Below are 16,194 nucleotides of genomic sequence, written 5' to 3'. Positions count from 1 at the left end.
ACCAGGGACCTGCCTTCTCAGCTCCCCAGAGACAGTGAGGAGGGGAGTGGGTGCCCAGAGAGGAAGGACCTGGCCCTCTCTGTGCCCAGCATGGTGGCTGCTGAGCTGGGACTCCAGCCCAGGGCTCTGCCTGCCCCCACAGATCCTGTGCCCCGCTCGGGGCTCAGCCAACGTGGGTCAGTCCTGGAGGCGCCCGCAGCTCTGAGCGTTAGTTCCTCCTCCGTGAGAGGCAAGACCTGGATGGGATGAAGATGCACACGCTTGTTCCCACCCAGGCGGATTTCAGGGTAACGGGACACCACTGAGCCCTCCCCTCTCCTCCCGGCGGGACATCAGCTCCCTTAGGGTGGGACCTCGGGTAGGGTACATTGCTTCTCCTCGCTCTTCTAGGGAGCTGCCCCATCTCTGCCACTGGCCCCTCGCCTTGTTGGTTGCTCCTGAAGGGGTGAATGTCAGAGGTTGTCTTAGAGATAGATGGGGGCTGAAGTCTGAGATGTCGGCCTGCCAGGTCCCCCAACCACCTGGGTTCCCAAAGAACAGCGGGCAGCTGGACTGGAGCTACAGGGTGAAGGAGGGGAAATCCGGAAGGTCAGCGCTCCCCCACTGCAAAGGGGACTCTCGGGGGCCTTTATAGAGCAGCAGAGAACCTCTGTGCCATCCTTGCCCGGAGGGATAGCTCTCAGCCCCGGGGCGGGGGGGAAGGGGGAACCGAGACCGCGGCACTGTGGTCCCACTCACTACTGGGCAGCAACCTGCCCTGGGATTCCTGCTGCCAGGGGACGTGAATGAACCCCCCTCCATCACCCTGCCTGGGGAGCGGGGGTGGTCTGGGGGGAGCAGAGAGGGGGCTTGGAGGGCTGGGGGGCGGGGCAATGTCTCGGCCAGGGTCGACCCACGGTCATTCTGTGGTCAGCGGTGTCTGGTGACAGCTCGGGGTGGTGGGAGGGACAGGTGCCGGAGGGCGAAGCCAGCTCGGTTGAGGCGCACTTTAAAATTGGGCCAAGCGCTTGGACGCGCGGACGCCCCCTTCCCGTCCGGCGTTTCCTTTGCTTTTGGAGGGGAGCCCGCTCCCCCCGACCCCCGCCCCGGGGTGAGCAGTGCCGGAGCGCCAGCGGCCGAGCCCCGCAATGTGCCTGGCTCCGGAGGGCGCTCAGGTGGCCTCAGGTGCCGCCGGGCGCAGCGCCGGGGCGGGGCGCCGGTAGGGCAGGGCCGGCTGGGCGCGCACCTCGCCCCGCCCGCGCGCCGCCCCGCCCGCCCCGCCGGCCGACGCAGGGCCCTCCCGGAGCTATTTTGAAAGTGACCCTGGGCTGGGCGGCCGCGGGGCGGCGGGCAGAGGCGCGGCGGGCGCGCGGGAACCATGACAGAAGATGACCGAGGCGGCGCTGGTGGAGGGCCACGTCAAGCTGCGGGACGGCAAGAAGGTCGGGGCGCGCGGCGGGCGCGGGGCGCGGGGCGCGGGGCGGGCGGCGGGCGCGGGGCACGGGGCTGGCGCTCACGCTCCCTCTGTCCCCGCAGTGGAAGAGTAGGTGGCTGGTGCTGCGCAAGCCGTCGCCGGTGGCAGGTGAGCGGGCGCGGGGCGCGGGCACGGGGCGCGGGGCACGGGGCGGGCGGCGGCGGCCTCCTGCGCCCGGCCGGCCCGGAGCGCGGCCAGCTCGCCCGAAATAGCCGGCGGCGCCGGGGCCGAGGGCTGTAACCGGAGAGCGCTCCGGCCTCGCCTCGGCCTGCGCCTGCCGCGGACGCCGGGACGCGGGACCCTTCCGCGACCGCACCGGGCCCGGGAGCCGTCATCTCAGACTCCAGGCCCGGGGTGGGGACCCCCTTGGCAGAAGGGCGGATTGAGGCTCGGAGGGGCCTGCGGGAGCCGGTGGAGGCCCGAGGGGCGAAAGGGCAGGAGCCTGTCCTGGCCCCTTCCCCCATCACGCGGCAGGGAGCATCCCAGAAAGTTCTGCCCCAGTTGGGGATTGAGTCGTGTCTTTGAATCCAAACGTGGATGGGTGTTCCGGGCAGCGCTGACCCCAGGCGGCCCTTCCAGCCTCCCCAGGTGCAGCCGAGGCTGGGCCGCCAGGTAGGAACGGAGAAGAGTGAAATCTACCTTGTGTGTGGGATCCGTCCTGGGAGGAGAGGACGGCCCCCTCCCAGCCCCCTGAGCGGAGCCGGGCATCTCCAGCTCAGCGGCCGGAGGCTCTGAGCTGTGCAGCTGCAGCTGTTTCCGGAGACAGGTGCCTTGGAGCCGGCCCAGGCTCCCGGGGGTCTGTGTGGGATGCTGGGGGTGTGAGCGCACGCTGCCTCACACGTGCCAGGCTGCCCGAGAGTCTTCCGGGACGCCTGGGGTGTCTGCCATTTCCTAGGCAGGGTGTGGAGGGCCCCCTCCCTGTGCCCCTCCCGGGTCCCCTCCTCCATCCCTTCTGCTGAGCTGGCTCTGGGAGCCTCGTGGTTGCGATAGAAGGGTCTGCTTTCGGCCACGGACACACTCACCTCCTGCCTGGGCCTCAGCTTCCCCTCCAAGGGGGCCTGGGCGCCGTGCACCCTTCGTTCAGCCGATCAGTCTTTCATGCCCAGGCCCTGCATCTGGAGCTGTGGGGTCCTAGTCCTGGGGAGCTCAGGGACGCCTGGCAGGGGTGGGGGAGGGTAAGAGCTGGGGAGGGGGTGCCCAGCCGGCAGAGAATGGGGGCACCGGCCAGCTGAGGGTGGCAGAGGCGGGGGTGAAGGCCGTGCTGATCCGGGAGGCTGTGGCCCGAGGCAGGGGGCTGGCTGTTGGGTGGGGGTTGCTTGCCGGGACGGTGGTGAGCCAGGGCCTGTGCGGCCTCTGGGACAGGTGGCCCACCCGAAGAGCAGTCCCGGGGTGGGCCTTGTCCCTCTTGGTAGGGGGGGGTAGTGATCTGCAGCCCCTGGTGGTGGATTTTATGCCAGTATCCGAGAGCGCTAGTTGAGAGGTGAGCTCTGGCCGGCCCTGGAGGACACCTGTGGAGGGGGCCCTCGAGCACTGCCGGGGAGTCTGCAGTGGGTCCTCAACACCGTAGACTCTGAGCCTGTAAGTGGGCTTGTGGTCATCGGGCCTTTCCTGGGTCTCACCACGTGCAGCCCAGCGGTAGAGAGCCGGGGGCGTCGGGGAACCAGGACTGGACTGGAGGGGAAATCGCGGAGAAGAGGGGGAAGGCGCTTGGGCAGGACTGGGCCGGGGACTGGGGGCGGGGAGGGGATTAGGGGTGGTGGACGCGGCCCCTCTGGGCTGCTGTCCACTCTGAGCCCTGCGTCTCACGTCCTGGTCCCCAGGGTCTCAGAACCCCCGCGGTCGCTGCCGGTTATCTTAGCAGCGTCCCCTTTATCCTCACGCTGCACGAGGGCCGCGGTCATCCTCTTGCGGGTGCTTGGCCTGAGGCGGAGTTGCCAAGCTGACCCACTGCCCGGCTCTCGCCAGCCCTCCCCCTCTCTCCCTCCCGGTCAGTGCCAGTGGCCATGGTTCCCCGACGGGTCAGAGGCTCCGGACCCTCCTCGCTCTCCCCTCCCTGGCCCCTAGCTGATGAGCTGGCCCCTCTCTAGTGTGTTGGGGGGCCTGGCTGGGAGAGGTGCAGCCGCCTGGCCCCCCTTATCCTGAAGACCAGCTCCCTCGGGTGGCCTTGGGTGTTGGGGGCAGGTCCTCGTACTTGGGGTCCCCACATCTAAGACTCCCCAGATCCTGGCCGCAGCCAAGGGGGAGCCTGGGAAGGAGAGAGGAGGGGCCGCCCTGCCTTCTCGTCATGGAAACGCAGGACTCTTGTTTTTGAAAAGTATTTCCTTCCCAGGAGGGCCCATGAGGAGAGGTTAGGAGGGAATCAGGGGCTGCAGGCGGGCGGGGGTAGGAGGGCCCCTCTCCGCTTTGGGTCTTTTCTCCTGTTTTTGCTTTTCTTAACCAGGACCACTTGTTCTTCTTACAATAAAGTTTAGTTAGTGGAAGGAAGGAAAAGCTCTGATTTTTTTTTTTGGCAGTACGCGGGCCTGTCACTGCTGTGGCCTCTCCCGTTGCGGAGCACAGGCTCCGGACGCACAGGCTCAGCGGCCATGGCTCACGGGCGCAGCCGCTCCGTGGCATGTGGGATCCTCCCGGACCGGGGCACGAACCCGCGTCCCCTGCATCGGCAGGCGGACTCCCAACCACTGTGCCACCAGGGAAGCCCTGATTTATTTTTTTTAAAAGATCTTTATTGGAGTATAATTGCTTCACAATACTGGGTTAGTTTCTGTTGTATAGCAAAGTGAATCAGCTATACCTATACGTATATCCCCATCTCCCCTCCCTCTTGCGTCTCCCTCCCACCCTCCCTATCCCACCCCTCTAGGTGGTCCCAAAGCACCGAGCTGATCTCCCTGTGCTGTGGGGCTGCGTCCCACTAGCTATTTTACATTCGGTAGTGTACATATGTCCATGCCGCTCTCACTTCGCCCCAGCGTCCCCCTTCCCCCGCCCCCGTGTCCTCACTTAAAGTGAAAGGGAAAACCTCTCACTGACAGAAGTAACAATCTTTATAAAAGGGAGCAATACTTCAGCGGGACTGTGCTCCTTGGGGCCTCGACCTCTGTCCTGGCCAGAGGATTCATGCCTGGATCCTTTCCCTTGAGAGGAGGGGGGTCTGGGCGCCCCCCTGGTGACCCTGGGCAGCCCCTCTCTTCCTCCCCGGGTTGAGGCTTAGGATGGTGGGAGAGGTGTCTCTCGCGTGGCTGCCCTGTGGAGGGGGCGGCCCACCCACAGGTGTGGCACCCAGAGGGTTCCTGCGCAGCCAGGGCAGCTCCCCTGCCGTCCGCTCTGAGGGCCCTCAGAGCTCCGAGGGCTTCACCAATTCCTGTGCAGGCTGCGGGGGCTTTATTCAGCCCGGAAAAGCCCCCGGGAGGGACCCTGACTCCTGGAGCTGGCAGGGCCTTTGGGGGGTCATTATAGGCACAGGGGCTGAGACTGGCTGGCCCACAAGTGACTGGGTGCTGCCCCCTGCCCACAAGCCCTTGGCCGGCTGGGAGGTCAGCCCCTGCTCCTGCCACCAAAGGTGAGGTATTAGTCCAGTACCCCCTTCCTATCCCTGCCCTGAGACAGGCGCTGAGTTCCTGGAGGGCAGGGTCCCTGACTCAGCGTCACCCCTCACAGGCAGCCTGGCGGGGGGCTGGGGCTGCCAGGTGAGGTACCGTGAGCCCAGCCACTCTCGGCAACATCTGGCCCTGCAAGCTTGCCCAGGAACCGCGGCCTCGGGACACCTGCCCCTTAAGCCGCCTGAGCGGTCCCACTGGCCTGTGCCCGTGCCTCTCCTGTGCAGTGGCACCTCTGCTAACTGAGGTGGGCGCATTCCGAGAGGTTGGGCGTCCCAGGTGGTGATGGTGGGGAGGGTCCCTTCTCCGGTCCCACCTTCTGGCCTTGGATCTGCCGTGTCCCCCAGGAATGGGCGTGAATCCTCAGTCCTGGGCTGGCAGGCACTCAAGGACAGGGTGTGGGTGGTGGCCAGCCATTCCGTCCCCACGGAGACCTCGAGAAGGGGGCCAGGGCTTCCTGCAGCCCCTGGTTCCGGACCGGGAATCGGAGCACCTGGGCTCAGGTCTCGCCTCTGCTCGGACCAACTGTGTGCTCTGGACGAGTCCTAGCCGGTCCCTGCGGAGGGTGGACGGGTGGTGGGCGTGCATTGGGCCTCGGCACCGTCCGTTCCCGCTGCTGCCACGAGGTCGGGGTAGCCTGCCTGTGGGAGCCCGTGAAGCCCCCTTGCGCCCTGCGTACACGGTGAACGTGCTTCCCCCGGAACTGGATCGGGAACAGGCCTGGACCAGCGGGTCAGCGGGGTCCCTCGGCTTCAGCCTCAGGCTCCGGCTGGCGGCCCGGTCAGCAGCCCCCATCCCCAGTGCTCGGCTGCCCCTAGCCCGCTGCCCAGCTGCTCTGCTGAAGGCGCTGCCCAAGGTCACTGTGACCTCTGAGGGCTAAAGCCAACAGCCGCTCCTCTGCTGTGTCCCGTGGGTGGGCGTCAACCTCTGTCTCCTCTCCCAGCTCCCCCTGCCCCCCACGAGGCCCGGAGGTTTGCGTCTTCCCGGCCACCCGCCCTCCCCAGGCTCTCGGCCCCGGGCTAAACGCCTCTGAGTGCCATGACTGACTCCATGGTTATTTTTACATCTTCAGACGCGTGTGTCCAGCTGCCTGTGTGCACGCCGCCTGGCGTCTGATGGGCCTCTCAGGCTCACGTGTCCGGGACTGAACCCCAACCCCGCCCCCTGCCTCCGGCCCCGCACCCCCTCCCCAGGTGCCTCCCTCCCCATTCCAGCGTCGCCCTCCTCTTCCTTCCCCTCACCCCATCATCCGCCCACCAAGAGGTCCCATGAGTTAGCGCTGCCTCTGCAGAGGGAAGGCCCCTCCCGCTGTCACCATGGTTACTGCAGAGCCTAGCTTTGGGCCCCCTTTCCTCTGCTCCGCCTAGGCCAGCAGCTCCTCTGGCCTGGACAGCTGCAGGGGCCTGGAGCTTTGCTGTCACCCTGTGTGCCTTCGCCACACGCAGCCAGGCTGGGCCCTCTTCGCTCACAGCTCTCGGGGCCCCTGGTGTGCTGGGATGCGGCCTTGGCCTGGCTCAGCAGGCCCACCTGGCTGGAGCCCGCCTACACCTTGGACCACTCTTCCCCTCCCTTCATGCCAGCCCTGCCCATGGTGTCCCTGCCTCTGGGCTTCTGCACTGGCTGTTCCCTCTAGCACAGTGCTGTTCCCTGAGGTGCTGCTGGGCTGGCGCCTTCTATCCCTTGGGAGTCCGTTGTCCCTTTGGGAGAGGCTCTGACCCCCGTGCTCAGGCCCCATGACGGCCGCTGTCATCAAATGCCGTCCACCCCCGCATGCCGTCCACCCCCACATGCCGTCCACTCCCACATGCCGTCCACCCCCACATGCCGTCCACCCCTGCTGTCACATGCCGGTCCCCTGAACAGCTCTTCCTCAGAGTTTTCTTCGTTATCGACCTTTTTCAGTGTTTGACTGTCTCCCCTCTTGGGTTTCAGCTCCGCAGAAGCCGGGCTGTGTTCCCTGGGTCCCCAGGCTGCTCGTGAGCAGAATGAACTGGGCTGAAGGCTATGGGGGAGGCCGCCCCGCTGAGGGACGGAAAAAGAGGTGGGGTGGGCTCCGAGGGGCCCCACTGGGGGTCTTTCAGTGGCCCTTGTGGTTAGCAGGGCCCACTATGGGCAGAAGAGGGCAGGGGTGGGCTGACCCCAGAGGCGGGCATGCTCCCCTGGTGTCGTGGTGATGGGGAAGGTCCCAGGCCCCAGGCTGAGGCCCCCGCTCATCCCGCTCTGTGCTGGCTGGCGTGTGGCATTCACCGAGGGCCTCTGTGTGCCAGGCTGGTGCCTTGACTCCGCAGGGTGAGTGGCGTCCGTTTCTCAGATGGAAAATAGAGGCTCTAAGAGCTGAGGGACGGGTTCCCAAACACGGATGTGGGACGTGAACCGGGTCAGCTGGTCCCCACTGTGGCGCCCATGCACAGTGGTGGAGTGTGTGCGTGTGTATGTGCAAGCGTGCAGGTATGCACGTGTAAGCACACGTGTGTGAGCACACACACGTGATCAAGTGTGTGGCTGTGCACGCGCACAGGAGTGTGTGTGCGTGTGCCTCCGCGTGCACCCCCTTGGTTTACTCTTTGACACTTTCGTCATCGCCCCATCCGTGCCTCCTTTCACTACGATGACCCCGGCCCCCTCCACCCCTGGCCGAGAGCTGCCCCGGCCGCGAGCCGCCCAGGCCCTGCGGTGGCTTCATCTCCTGCCCCTGAAGTCTGGGCGCCCAGGGCCAGATTGCAGCCTGGCGGTGCCCCTGCGGCTCCGCGCTTCAGCTGATGGGTGCTGCCGTGAGCAGGGTCCTCAGGCCCTCGTGGCCTGGCATGGAGATCAAGCGGCCACGGGAGTAGGTGGCCTGGGGCGCGGGGCGGGAAGGCCAGTGAGCTTCCAAGGCAGCTGGCCGGGACACCTTGCCGAGTGACCAGCTCGCTGGGCTTCCTGCGAGGGGCGCAGCCCTGGGTGCTCCCAGCGAGGGTCCGCTGTGGAGCTGGCCAGTCGGTGCAGGCTCCCGTGTCCCTCTGTGCGGCGCGTCTGCAGGAAGGGCTGGTGGTGTCACTGCTCCCTGGGGCACTGGTGCTGTCTCTCCCGGGCACGACCTGCTCTGTCTCAGGCCCAGACCTGAGAATTTCTGTTTCTCCGGTGCTTGGTACTGAACAGCTTTCCACTAAACAGCGCTCCTCACAGAACAGGTTTTAAAAATAGGATCAATTCACGGCCCGAAGTGATGGGGAGGGAAGGGGGTGGAGCAGCTGCCCATCAAAGGGCCCCACCCACGCCCCTCCCAGGAGCGGAGCTCCGCCTCAGCTAGAGGAGTCCAGTGCGGGGGGGCTGGAGGGTGCTGGGGGGCTGCCGGGGGGCTGGAGGGTGCCGGCTGAGGGGCTGGGGGGCTGCCGGGGCGCTGGAGGGTGCCGGCTGAGGAGCCGGGGGGCTGCCGGGGGGCTGAGGGGCTGGGGGGCTGCCGGGGGGCTGGAGGGTGCCGGGGGGCTGCCGGGGGGCTGGAGGGTGCCGGCTGAGGGGCTGGGGGGCTGCCGGGGGGCTGGAGGGGGCCGGCTGAGGGGCCGGGGGCTGCCGGGGGGCTGGAGGGTGCCGGCTGAGGGGCCGGGGGGCTGCCGGGGGGCTGGAGGGTGCCGGGGGTGCCGGGGGGCTGGAGGGTGCCGGCTGAGGGGCTGGGGGGCTGCCGGGGGGCTGGAGGGTGCCGGGGGGCTGCCGGGGCGCTGGAGGGTGCCGGCTGAGGGGCTGGGGGGCTGCCGGGGGGCTGGAGGGTGCCGGCTGAGGGGCTGGGGAGCTGCCGGGGGGCTGGAGGGTGCCGGCTGAGGGGCTGGGGGGTGCCGGGGGCTGCCGGGGGGCTGGAGGGTGCCGGCTGAGGGGCTGGGGGGTGCCGGGGGGCTGGAGGGTGCCGGCTGAGGGGCTGGGGGGTGCCGGGGGGCTGGAGGGTGCCGGCTGAGGGGCTGGGGGGCTGCCGGGGGGCTGGAGGGGGCCGGCTGAGGGGCTGGGGGGCTGCCGGGGGGCTGGAGGGGGCCGGCTGAGGGGCTGGACGGCAGCTGCGCCAGCCGTGGCCCGGCTGTGACTCTGGGCAGCTTCCACCAGGCGGAAGGTGGGGCTGTCACACAGCCGTGACCCTCGCCCTGTTCTGTTCATGTGTAAAATGAAATCAGTGACGCTGAGGGTGTGTTAGCTTCCTGGGGCTGCAGTAATGAATTGCCACAAACTGGGGGGCTTAAAACAACAGAAATGTGCTCTGGAGGCTGGAAGCCCAAAATCCAGCAGCGTTCTCCCGCTGAAGGCGCTGGGGAGCACCCTTCCCACCTCCTCCGGCTCGGGCGACTCCAGGCCTCCTGGGCTTGTGGGCACGTCACTCTGTGACTTGGCTTCTTGTGGCCTCTCCTCTGTGCATCCGTCTTTCCTTTTTTGTCTCTTATAAAGACACCCGTCTTTGGTTTTTTAAAATTTATTTATTTATTTATGGCTGCGTTGGGTCTTCGTTGCTGCGTGCGGGCTTCTCTCTAGTGGCAGCGAGCGGGGCCTACTCTTCCTTGCGGTGCGTGGGCTTCTCACTGCAGTGGCTTCTCTTGTTGCAGAGCATGGGCTCTAGGTGCGCGGACTTCAGTAGTTGTGGCACGTGAGCTCAGTAGTTGTGGCTTGCAGGCTCTAGAGCACAGGCTCAGTAGTTGTGGCGCACGGGGTTCGTTGCTCCGCAGCATGTGGGATCCTCCCGAACCAGGGCTCGAACCCGTGTCCCCTGCATTGGCAGGCGGATTCTTAACCACTGCACCACCAGGGAAGCCCCAAGACACTCGTCTTTAGATTTAGGACCACGCGGATAATCCTGGGTGACTCATTTTGAGAGGGTCTGCAAGGACCCTTTCTCCAAATAAGGTCATGTTTACAGATTTGGGGGGGTCAGGACGTGGAAATGTCTTTTGGGGGCCCCCATCACCCCAGTGCAGGCGGGCGAGCGTACGCATTGATTCTCAGATCTCTGTAAGGAGTAGGACGTGAGCTGCATTTCAGTTAGAGCCAGGGAAAAGGGTCTCGGGGACACATGCTGGCTCTCGCATGTAGGTCCCCAAGCCAGCCTCGCAAGTGCAGGCATCCAGGACGGCAACACCTGCTTGGCAGCAGGAGGCGTCTGAGGAGCGTGACGTATGGGGCGACACAGGGGCTCGTAGCAAACGAGGCTCTAGACCACGAGTCGGCAAACCAGGGCCCTGAGCCACATGCGGCCCGCGGCTTGTTTCTGTTGTGAAGTTTTATTGGAACACAGCCATTCACTTACGCGTGGTCTGCGGCTACTCTTGCAGTTCAGTAGTTGTGACAGAGGCTGCGTGGTCCACGTAGCCGAAAACAGGTACTGTGCGACTCTTCACAGGAAGGGTTATGGACTTGCTCTCGGCTATAGCACTGGGAGCATAACTCCTAGAACAAAGGGGTGACAGTCTGGCCCTGCCTTGCTGTTAAGGCTACAACTAAAGCAAATGGTGTGTCCTGTGACAGAAGGCCCTCACCCTCACCTGTGCCAGGTGATGGGGCTGTCACTGCTCCAGCAGAAGAGGGCCTGCCTTCGAGAGCTCATCTTCCAGGGTGGGGAGTGGGGAGACTGGAAATATGGGACAGACAGCTACCTAGAAAAGCCACCGAGAGAGATGCTGGCCTTCCCTGGGGAGAGGCGTGGCAGGAGGGGTCGGCGTGTCCGGGGATGGGGCGGCCCGTGTGGCTGGCAGGCTGTCATCACGCCCGTGTCCCTTCCCTAGCTGCCTCGGTGGCTTCCCTTTGTCCACACACATTTTTACTGGGAGTCTTTCTGTGCTCACCGCCTCCCCAAGCTTTCACCTCTTGGGCCTCTGGTGACACATCAGGGAGCACTTCCATAACAACACATGCCCTTCATGCCACGTGTGTGACTAATTTCTCTCCAGGCCGGGCCACGAGCTTCCTAAGGGAGCCGTGCTCGGGAGAGAACACGCTGGAACCCTTGGGTGGGCAGATAGGTTTTTGTGCGTTCTGGGGTTTTGTTTGTTTCCCTCAAAATGAGAACACCTTTACTTTTTTCTGACGTAAGCATTTCAAACCCTACAAACGGTGTCAGATAGGAAGTGGAGCTCCCCCATCACAATCCCTGGATTTGAAATACAGGCGTGTTGGAGTCCAGTCACCGAGGCTGGTCTGTGTGCTGCCTGGGGCTGCCTTCACGGGTGGCCGGGACAGACTGTCCATCCTCCGCCTTCATAAGGAAGGGGCTGTGGCTGTGGTTCGATGGCAAACAGGCAGGAAGCACCACCCTTGTTCTCCGCTGGCGGCAAAGATGAGTCTTGAGTCCAGCTCGTCGGGATCTGGTTGTCACTTGGGTCTGTGGGGCTGCTTTTCCAGGGTTCGGGGGTTGGGCCGGGGGAAGCCGTTCATCGCTTCATCCCGCGCCCGCCCCTCCGTCCCCTCCTGCCCGGACGACGGGGCTTGATCGTCGACCGTGCGGGGCTCAGGACTGTCCGACACTTCAGTGTTCACGTTAGGCCCCGGACCCCTCACCTTTATCAGAGACCGGGCGGCGGCCGCGCTGGGTGCGCTTAGGGGGGTCGCTCGTGCTCTGAGCTAGGGCAGTTCTCCAGGGCCACACAGGCGGCCAGGAGCGGCGGGGATACCAGCACAGCGATTAGGGTGTTGAGGGAAATGGGAACTTGAGACAGACTCCGGCGCGTCCCCTGCAGGCTCTCGGGGGCGGCTCGTGTTGCGTCTGGCAGAGGGACCCAAGCCCAGTGGCTCTCCTGCCCTCCCCGGCGCTGGAGTCCGGCTCACACCCTGGAAACGGAGAAATCCAGGAGGTGAAGTGGCTCTGGGTGTGGCAGGAAGCCACCCTTGCAGGGCCGAGGCGGGAGGCCTGAGTCCCCGGCAGGCTCCGTGCTGTCCTGCCAGCAGCCTGAGTGTGGCCCCCGTGGCCCCGGGGTCTGGGGCAGGCTGGAGGCCCTGGCTGGGGGCCAGGGTCAGGTGGGCGGGCCAGCCAGGGCTTGTTCTGAGCCCACTTACGCTGTGTGGCTGGGGCCGGGGTCACCCTCTTGCCCACGAGGAGGTGGAGGTGCAGGGTGGCAGGGCCCAGACTCTCGGGCGGGCGGGGGCCGGGCCGGGGCGGTAGCTGCACTGCACTGCGTGCTGACGGCCCCCGCGCCCTCCGCAGACTGCCTGCTGATGCTGGCCTACAAGGACAGGGCGGAGCGAGCCCGAGGGATGCGGGAGCGCAGCAGCCTTGCGCTGGAGGACATCTGTGGCCTGGAGCCCGGCCTGCCCTACGAGGGCCTGGCCCACACGCTGGCCATCGTCTGCCTGTCGCAGGCCGTCATGCTGGGCTTCGACAGCCGGGAGGCCATGTGCGCCTGGGACGCCCGGATCCGCCACGCGCTGGGTGAGGGTGAGTGACACCGGCGCGGGGCTCCGGGGGCCCAGCCTCTGTCCTGAAGCGTCCTGCGGGCCCCACCGACGGGCTGCAGAGGCCGGGACGCGACTCCAGGCCACGGAGCCCAGGGCTTGCGGAGCGCCCTCCGCCCGGCCGCAATTGGGGCAGGGGGCTGGGGGGCCGGCCGCTCTTGAGCTCCCTGACTTTTGACCCCATTCATCTGAACTAGAGCTTTTAGCCCCAGCGGGCGGCTGGCTGAGCAGTGATCCGCAAGTGCTGCCCTTGGCTTCTCACGGGGCCGCCTGGGCCCAGAGCCGGGTGGCAGGAGCCGCGCGGTGTCGGGAGCGCCGTCCCCCGCGTGTCCCTCAAGGGGAGTAGCGGGGTGCGGGGAGCGCTCTCGGGAGATGGGGGCACCCAGCCCACCTCTCAGCCCCGCCGCCCACCCGGCTGTGTGAGCAGAGGCGGGCGGGCCCCCAGCTGAGCCATCAGAACCCATGATATTTTAAAAAAAATTTTTAAAAATTGAAGTAGAGTTAATTTACAACGTTGTGTTAGTTTCAGGTGTCCAGCAAAGTGGTTCAGTTACACACATATACGTATATTCTTTTTCATGTTCTTTTCCATTACAATTTCTTACAGCTAATGAGTAGAGTTCTCTGTGCTATACAGTAGGGCCTTCTTGTTTCCCCATTCTATATAGAGTAGTGTGTATATTTTAATCCTCACGTCCTAATTTATCTCGAAACCCGTGATATTTTAACACCGTATTTTAAAAATTCAAAATTAAAGCCAAAAGCCCGTGACGAACAAAGTGTCAGAATTCAGAGTGAAGCTGGGCTCCGAGCCACCCTCAGACATTCCCGTCCTCAGCTGCCCCAGCGCCACGGCCAGCCTGGTCGCGATTCACACATTTGCTGTTTCGCTCACCGTGGGCTTTTTGCATTAATTTTTGTTGTTTGAATAATCACTCAAATGTCAGTGATCTTGGCCACTGTCTTGTGCCCAGGTAAGGCCCTTGCTCACCTCACACCAGCCCAGCCCGGCTAGCGGGCTGCGGCCCCTCCCACCTCCGGGCGCCCCCAGAGCAGTCCCCTAGTCTGGGGACGTGTGGACGGCTCAGTGAGGGGATGCAGTGGCAGAAGGGAAGAGCCGCGCCTTTCCAGAAAGTTCTGCGGTTGGGGGTTCCCGCCAGTTCAGCCTGGCTCAGGGCACGGCTCCTTTTCTGCTACGGGGCAGGCAGGGCCCTCGCACAGAGGCAGCTGGCGCCCTGTCTTGGCACCTTGCCAGAAATCACCAGGACACTGATGGGGTTGCTGACCCCCAGCCTCCTTGGGCCGGGCACGGCAGGCCCTCAGGGCTTCCTTGCCTAGGAGCCCCCTCGACGCCCCACTGCAGGGGCTTGGGTGGGGCTCAGGGAGGAGGAGGTGGGGCTGGGACTGGGCCCCTCTGGGTTGGAGATGAGGCTGGTGGGCACGGGCGGGTAGGCCGCCGTCCACTCCTGGGCCCGGCTACTCCGGGGTGCCCCCTCTTCCGAGGTGGGAGCCATCTGGGGAGAGAAGACCATCCTTCTGAGGGGCTTCAGGGCAGAGCGCCGAGCCGGGGTAGTGGATGAGATCTCGGGGAGCAAGTTGTCCTGCTCGGCGCCAGGGAGAACCCCTAACTGGAGAGGGCAGGGGGTCCACGGTTTCCCGAGCGTCCCTGCGGTCAGGCTGGGCTGTGAGGCAGACCTTAGACTCTCCACGGACCAACGGGAGGCTGGGCCTCCTGGGCCTCCGTTTCCCCATCTTTGAAATGGGGCCACAGCAGCTACCCTGGGCGGGGGTTCTCAGAGGACGTGCTGTGAACGGGAGTCCTGAGGCCGCGGACCTACCAGGAGGCGCGTGTGAGCTTTTGCTGGAGCTCGCCGGGGCCAAGTTAGGATGGGGAGGGGGCCCCCGAGGATGGGAGAGGTGAGTGTAGCCACCTCGGGGCTGGACGCTGCGCTGGGAGGCAGGGTGGGGCAGACCTGCCCTCTGAGCTGACCCTGGGAAGCTGCGCCCCTCCCCCGCCTCTGCCCCAGCGACGCCCTCTCACCTCTGCCCCGCCCTTAGTGCACAGGTTCCACGTGACCGTGGCTCCAGGCACCAAGCTGGAGAGCGGACCCGCCACCCTGCACCTCTGCAATGACATCCTCGTCGTGGCCAGGGACGTCCCTCCGGCCGTCACGGGGCAGTGGAAGCTGTCGGACCTCCGGCGCTATGGGGCCGTGCCCAGCGGGTTCATCTTTGAAGGAGGGACCAGGTGTGGGTACTGTAAGTATGTGGACCGTGGGGACCCTGGGCTGCGGGCAGCCCCAGACCTCCCGGCTTCCCGGCCCGACCGTGGTTCAGAGCCGACCCTCCTGCTTGCAGCTGGCCTCTCGGGGACACGGCAGGGTTATGTCTTTTAACGTCGAGCCCAGACCTTCAGCCGTCTCTGTTCTTGCTGTTGGAGGCTGAGAGGAGGGCCCCTCCCGCAGGAAGCCTGTGCAGGGGCCGCCCGGAGGCAGCTCATGGGCCTACGTCCCAGGTCACAGAGCATCAGAGCGGCTCAGGCTGGCTTTAAAAAAAAAGGGGGAAGAAGAAGAATAGATGCATTTATTGAGGATGTGCTGAGAAACTGCGTAGTGGACCCGCCAGCTCCCTTGGCCCTCCCAGGCCGGACGTCACAGGTGGGGGCCGAACGCGAGGGCCCAGCAGTGAGGCAGGGGTCCCGAGGGCCGAGGTGGTGTCCGAGCTCCAGCAAGCTGTCCTCCAGGCCGGGAGGGGCGTGGTGGGAGTGGGGGATGTTCCAGTGCCCCCAGCCTGCTGTTCTCCGAGTTGGGGGCCTCTGTGGACCTGCTGTCACCGCGGGGAGCGAGAAGTCCCTTCCCTCCTCTCCAGCGGGGCCGAGCCTATCTGCGTGGCCTCCCTGGGCTTGCGGCCGGCCGAGGGCCTCCTGCTGACCAGCTGGGTGGCCTCGAGGGCCACGGTCAGTGTTCTGGGCTGTGGGCTGTGCATCCCCACCTCCGTTCAGCCTGGGACCCTGGTCAGGGGGATCATCGGCCCCTCCCTCGTGTGCAGGGTGGATGGAGGCTCTAAGCCGGGGGCGACCTCTCTCCACCTCTCCACCCCCGTAAAGGGGCATTAACCGCCCCCCTCCCTGCCACCCGCAGCAGATGAGAGCACGCAGATGGCCAGGGCCTACCGCAGGGCCTGGCACACGCTCGGTATAGCCAGGATGGGGTCCGCCTGGCTCTGGGGCCTTGGTCATGCCTGGATCTCTCTGGACAGAGGACACGGTTGCGCTGCGTGCTGGGCACCTGGCCCCCTCATTCCGCAAGGGGTGTGTGAGGTGGGACAGGCTGATCCGGCCCAGCCGGGCAGCCCGCAGGGCCCTGCCTTTGAGGGGACAAGACGTAGGCTTCAAAGGCGCTTAGCAAACAGGTGAACAAGCAGGTGAGGGCCAGGTTCCTGCTCAAGGCAGCAAGATGTCTGTAGCCACTGAATTGGTCCTGGGCTTGGGGGAGGTTACAAGCTTGGAGAGGCAGAGAGGCAGGGAGGGGTGATGTAGCGGAGGCGTAGGTGGACCTCCGGGGCGGACAGTTTGGCGCAGCGGCCCTGGAGCTGGTGGGGCGGCTGCAGACGGCGCCCGAAGGGCCTTGACCGCGGCTGCGCCTGTGCGTTTCCCATCTGGAGTTTTTGAGCCTGAGTGAGGGGTGAGCGCAGCTATCGGCCTGCCTGCCTGGGCTGTTGTGGAAGGGTGCACGGGACATTGGCCAG

General features: G+C 65.5%; 1 protein-coding gene across 8 annotated transcripts in view; it reads left to right on the top strand.

Annotated features, from left to right (window-relative positions):
- The first annotated feature begins 1,233 nt into the window (after positions 1-1,233).
- DOK7 (docking protein 7) overlaps positions 1,234-16,194 on the top strand; it is a 34,337-nt gene continuing 19,376 nt past the window's right edge. For 2 of the 8 annotated variants that reach the window (XM_033419527.2, XM_033419524.2), the window contains exons 1-4: positions 1,237-1,421; positions 1,516-1,561; positions 12,200-12,430; positions 14,506-14,695. In XM_033419527.2, coding sequence (XP_033275418.1) covers positions 1,368-1,421; positions 1,516-1,561; positions 12,200-12,430; positions 14,506-14,695 — 521 coding nt within the window. In that variant the 5' untranslated portion in view covers positions 1,237-1,367. Of the gene's footprint in view, positions 1,422-1,515; positions 1,562-12,199; positions 12,431-14,505; positions 14,707-16,194 lie in introns of those variants that run through there. The other 6 variants (XM_004265162.3, XM_033419526.2, XM_033419528.2 and 3 more) reach the window with 6 other exon arrangements.

The sequence above is a fragment of the Orcinus orca genome, chromosome 4, assembly GCF_937001465.1.
Source record: "Orcinus orca chromosome 4, mOrcOrc1.1, whole genome shotgun sequence".
NCBI classification, from domain to species: domain Eukaryota; kingdom Metazoa; phylum Chordata; class Mammalia; order Artiodactyla; family Delphinidae; genus Orcinus; species Orcinus orca.
This window is presented reverse-complemented; position numbering and strand designations above follow the sequence as displayed.